The sequence below is a fragment of the Opisthorchis viverrini genome (assembly GCF_000715545.1).
Source record: "Opisthorchis viverrini unplaced genomic scaffold opera_v5_619, whole genome shotgun sequence".
NCBI classification, from domain to species: Eukaryota; Metazoa; Platyhelminthes; class Trematoda; order Opisthorchiida; family Opisthorchiidae; genus Opisthorchis; species Opisthorchis viverrini.
Genome location: NW_008752288.1, coordinates 122,420 through 127,196, shown reverse-complemented (window position 1 = coordinate 127,196; position 4,777 = coordinate 122,420). Strand labels below are relative to the sequence as shown.

The following is a 4,777-nucleotide window of genomic DNA, read 5'->3' as shown; positions in this document are numbered from 1 at the left end:
TGGCCTTCCTGGCATGGTTGTACCTTTTGGAACGAAGTTCCAGCCAGTGTAGCCTGCGGGATCATTGCAGCACTCAAGTCCGACCACCACGTCAAGGTGGCAGCTTTAGGTCGGAAGGAGGCATAGGTTTTTCTAGGTGAACTGAACAAAGTCATCCCACCTTTTGGCAATACTTTGTACCCACGAAGTGTAAGGTCATTCTCCGGGATATACAATCGCTGGACGCGCCACTTACAATCCAAGGAGATGCACTCGAGCTTGTGGGACGTTTTACGTATCTTGGAAGTTGTATCAGTTCCGACTGTAGCGTATGAGATGAGGTCAGTTCACGAATCTGCAAGGCCCGGGAAGCGTTTGCTAGTTTGAGACACCTGTATTATCCCAAAATATCGAGGTATTTGTGTATCAGGCTACGGCGAATAAGTTTTTGTATGTCTCAGGCTTGGCCCGTTCGAGCAGCACAACTGAGACACCTCCAGGTGTTCGACAATCGTCGTCCCAGCACCATAGTTTATGTGAGTGGCTGTCGATGAATCCTTATCGGTGCAATTAGAAAGCGTGTGTTCGGGTGTGCCATGGAGACTTCCACCGATGACTGTGTCCAGCTNTTCCGAACCATCGTTGCGGAAGAGCACTGCTATCCGTGTCCAGTTCAAAGTGGCGCAAGCGGAGTGGTGACCATGCTTTGAATTGGCACGTGGTATGAAAGAGATGCTGTCGGTACGACTCGCCATCCAGAATGGGGCAGCGTGATCCGCAATGTGCCTTGTTGGAGGAGCAGGATATGGCTGTAAATTGATGCCAGAGGCGTTCCTGTTATCAGCGTTGAGCAGTTGATCAGTGTTGAATCCTGGTTTTATGCCGTCGGTGCTGATGATGTATGCAACCGTTGCGGTCCAGCTATCTGTATACGTTGCAGCTAATGACACTGTTCAGCGCACGAATTTGTCAGTCTCTAGGAGTGGGCTTTCTGAGATGTTATTGGTCGCAGGGTGAGAAGTTGAAGTAGAAAGAGCATATGAAAGTAAAAGAGTGGAGGCATCAGCAGCAGTCTGTTTTCGCTTACCCGGCATTGTTTATTGGCAAGTAAGGCGCCTGGACGGCCGATGTTGCATTACAGTAGATTTAGTTGTAGGAATCATTGTTATACTTGATCTGAGGTACCGCCAGGGCACTCACTTCTGGACAGGAGGACGATTAGGTCCTCAGGCGAAGATGATGATGATGATGCAGGCGAAGACTTTTCGTGAAAAGTTAAACTGCAGGACTGCAGTGGTTTACATAAGATCGTCAGAGCTAGTCGTAAGCAGCAAGCTGTACCGTTTGTTTCAGCCCCACCTTGAAGAACCAGGCGGCTTTCCTAATCAAACCCATATCAGTTGACCAACTTTGTTTCAAAGGCTCGGTGCTTGTCACACGTGCACTTCCAAGTGTAACTCAGTTGTTTCTGGAGGTGCACAAACCATCACATCTGTTTGGTGCAGGGCAGCTTGCGCACAACAAACATCGATGGTTAGGATCACGCTTCGCCCACGTTGTGCACCGTCTTGCACACCTGGATTTACAGGTGATCAAACCATAATTTGGCACTTGACTGTGAAACTCATTCGGTCCATCCAGCCTCCGCAGGTCGGCTCCAAGAATCGATAACCATGCGTGTTTGACGACGCTTACCGACGTGGCCTAAAATGACAACCTTGGCCTACATACTCCTTATTCTTGCCATAGCTTCCATGCTATGTAGTACTTCGCCTTACGTTACGTTAACTTCTTCTCTACTACTCGGGAATGGGAATTCTGTATTCTCTCTACAGTGTTTAAATTTGTAAGTTGCTGAGCATTTAGGCCCACTGCTATTTATCGGGCTTCATGGATAAACACAGAAGTAAACTAATTCACTCTGGATGTAACTATAGCTGAGCGGAGCAAGATACGGCACGACACAAAAACAACACTCGGTGCAGGAAATTTGTTGGTATTTGCTTGTGGTGGGTGCTGCATTATGCTTTTCTATTTATAAAATGCGCACCACTTTCTAGCGTTTTTTATTTTGCTCCACTATTTATGGGGCGATTCCTATCACATGAAAGGTCGTCTGCTCAACAGCTACTCAGTGTACTTCTCGTACACGCTGCAGATAATTCATTTTACCGTCGGATTTTCTTACTTTTCAGATTTAGCCTTGGTCCACGATGCAAATTAATGATGTCAAGTCTTGTGCGTTTGATTACTGGTACGATTTGTTCAAGGATGTCACTGAAGAAAGGTACGCTTACTTTGTAAGAAATACTTTGCTTCCTTTCAGTGTCATACTTCCCTTGCCAAAAGACGTAGTCAAATCTCTTCTAGAAGATAGGATCATCCTACCGAAGAGGTAACTGATGATTTCTTTTGGTAGGCACCGTTTACGGTAATGCTTGGCTGCTCAACAGTGATGGAGCTTCCATAAGTTTTTTAAACCCTCAGTGATGTGCAAAGATTCGAATGTATATATCTTGCAGGGAGGATTCTGGCTGCTGCGCAGCCTGTATGAAAGGATACTTTCGATTGTACGGCATAAGTGCATCAGTGTTAATTACTGGTGTTCTGTCCATGAAGATGATGATGACGACTTCTCCTATACATCCGTGTTCTGTCAAACCTTTTGTCTCACAATACCACCGATTGACCAGCGTACGGTTACGCAGTGGTGTTGTCCAGCTAAGGAAGGAATACCCTCTGTTGGAGGGGCGTTTTGTATTTCTAACAGTGTTTCCTTATATTGAGTTTTTCCATTTGAGATCGGAAAAGGTTAGTTGCGCGCAGTGCTCGCAATTATTGCGCTTTGCTGATCGGAAATGTTCACCTAAAAAAAGATAATTCAGAAAATACCCCGTAATTTTTCTGAAATTCTAGTTCAGAGCTCAAAAAACGATTGTGATCGAATGCCTTGGAATCTAGGCCACTTTCAGTCCAGTCCACTCGCTCATTATCGTGTGAATACTTATTGCAATCAGGAACTTCTGTCAATAGAGCGGATGCAAAACGTCTCAGCTCCATTCGGCTGGTATTCTGTTTTCTTTCGAAATCTGCATTACGGTTGTCAGACTCCATTAGAACTGCGCCACTTCCTTTGAAGAGTGCGGGGTGCATGTACACTGTCACGCTTGGGGATTGATATCTAGCGCCGGATTTCAGTTGCTGGTGGTGGGTTACTGTCGATGCTTCATTCAAGCCCGCTGGGTTATTCCAGCAGTTGTGTTGAAGGGGACCGACTAAACTATTCTTTGAAGTTATTAGCACACCGCTTAGGACGACGATTGAGGGAGTGAATCGCCGTTCCGTCTTTTTCACATATTTTTCACTGATACCTGCCTTTTGACCGGTTGACCGAAATGGTTGAAATAGGGCGCGGCTACTGCTCGCAGCGAAAACCCTCTTCATCTTCGAAATCCATCAGCGTTCTCTATCATTCTTCAAGCTCCTGATTATCCTATTTCTGAGGGATCTGCGTGTGCCATCACAGTCGCTAGTTGCTGGAATATCCCTTCTTTCTGCAATAAGACCTGCTGGTCTGGACGATATCTAGTATTCATTTGGTCGAGTTAGATGGCTTGGACAAAATTCTGAAAACTAAGAGCATAGCTTTTCAATTGGAATATCCCTTCTGGTGGCAATAAGACCTGCTGGTCTGGACGATATCTAGTATTCATTTGGTCGAGTTAGATGGCTTGGACAAAATTCTGAAAACTAAGAGCATAGCTTTTCAATTGGACTGCATTCAACCTTCATGCGATCGTTGTCCTTCGCATGACTCTGCGCTTGGAGTAACTTTCTAGCCAGATCAGCTCGATAATTCTGAGCTACTGAAACTGGTCGAAGTTGATGAATGGAATGCTTTGACGATCGCAACAACATCAGAACCAATTTATCTACCCCAAAAGAAAGTACTATGTTTCATACTGGCTCTCTGTCGGTAATTGATAGCCATATGGCCAATTCGAGTCCGTGACTGTCTTGCGGTTGGTGGCCTCCAACTAACTCGATGTGAGCGTTTCTGCTGCAAGTTTTTACTGGCCAGGAATAGTGGCGACAGATCATGGTAAAACTCGTCCTTCTTAGTCCAAGAACTGCTGATACGGCAAACAAACACCATTTACGGCACCGATCTGCATTGATCTCAGTTGAGCCAGATAACCGCACAGCGAAAAAGCGATTGTTTACTGGGACCCTCTCCAGCACTGCGCTTCCAGCCCTAGGGCTCAATGCAACTCCCTCACCGCAGATACCACCAGCCATTGCGTCAGGATCACAGGATACCCAAAGTGTGAAATGTGTAACACTTGAGCTTGTCCTAACCGGCTTGAGGAGAACGAACGAAGTGGGGTCTTGTATGCGTGTTTCGGAGACACAACATATATCGATAGATAGGGAAAGCAAGGTTTCAGCAAGGGATACCTGTTGCCCAATTTAACATAGTACGGTTGAAACGTGGATCAAATCCTTAGTAGTTATTAAGTGTATATTTCGGTTCGTTTTTGTGGGCGAAGGTTTAGACGCGGAACAATGGTTAGGGGATTGGCAGTTGGGCGGATCTCAATGCATCGTTCTATGGGTGTGGAAGGGGTTTAGGCGAAGACCGGTAAGCGAAGAGGTGCATCATCATCATCATCAGAAGGTTTAGAGAACAATGGTTAGGGGATTGGCAGTTGGGCGGATCTCAATGCATCGTTCTATGGGTGTGGAAGGGGTTTAGGCGAAGACCGACCGGCGAAGAGGTGCATCATCATCATCATCA

General features: G+C 46.1%; 1 protein-coding gene across 1 annotated transcript in view; it reads left to right on the top strand.

Annotated features, from left to right (window-relative positions):
- Nucleotides 1–2,174: 2,174 nt before the first annotated feature.
- T265_15587 (hypothetical protein) overlaps nt 2,175–4,777 on the top strand; it is a gene marked incomplete at both ends in the record, with an annotated part of 22,817 nt that continues 20,214 nt past the window's right edge. Inside the window, 1 exon segment of the mRNA XM_009178685.1 lies at nt 2,175–2,374. Coding sequence (XP_009176949.1) covers nt 2,193–2,374 — 182 coding nt within the window.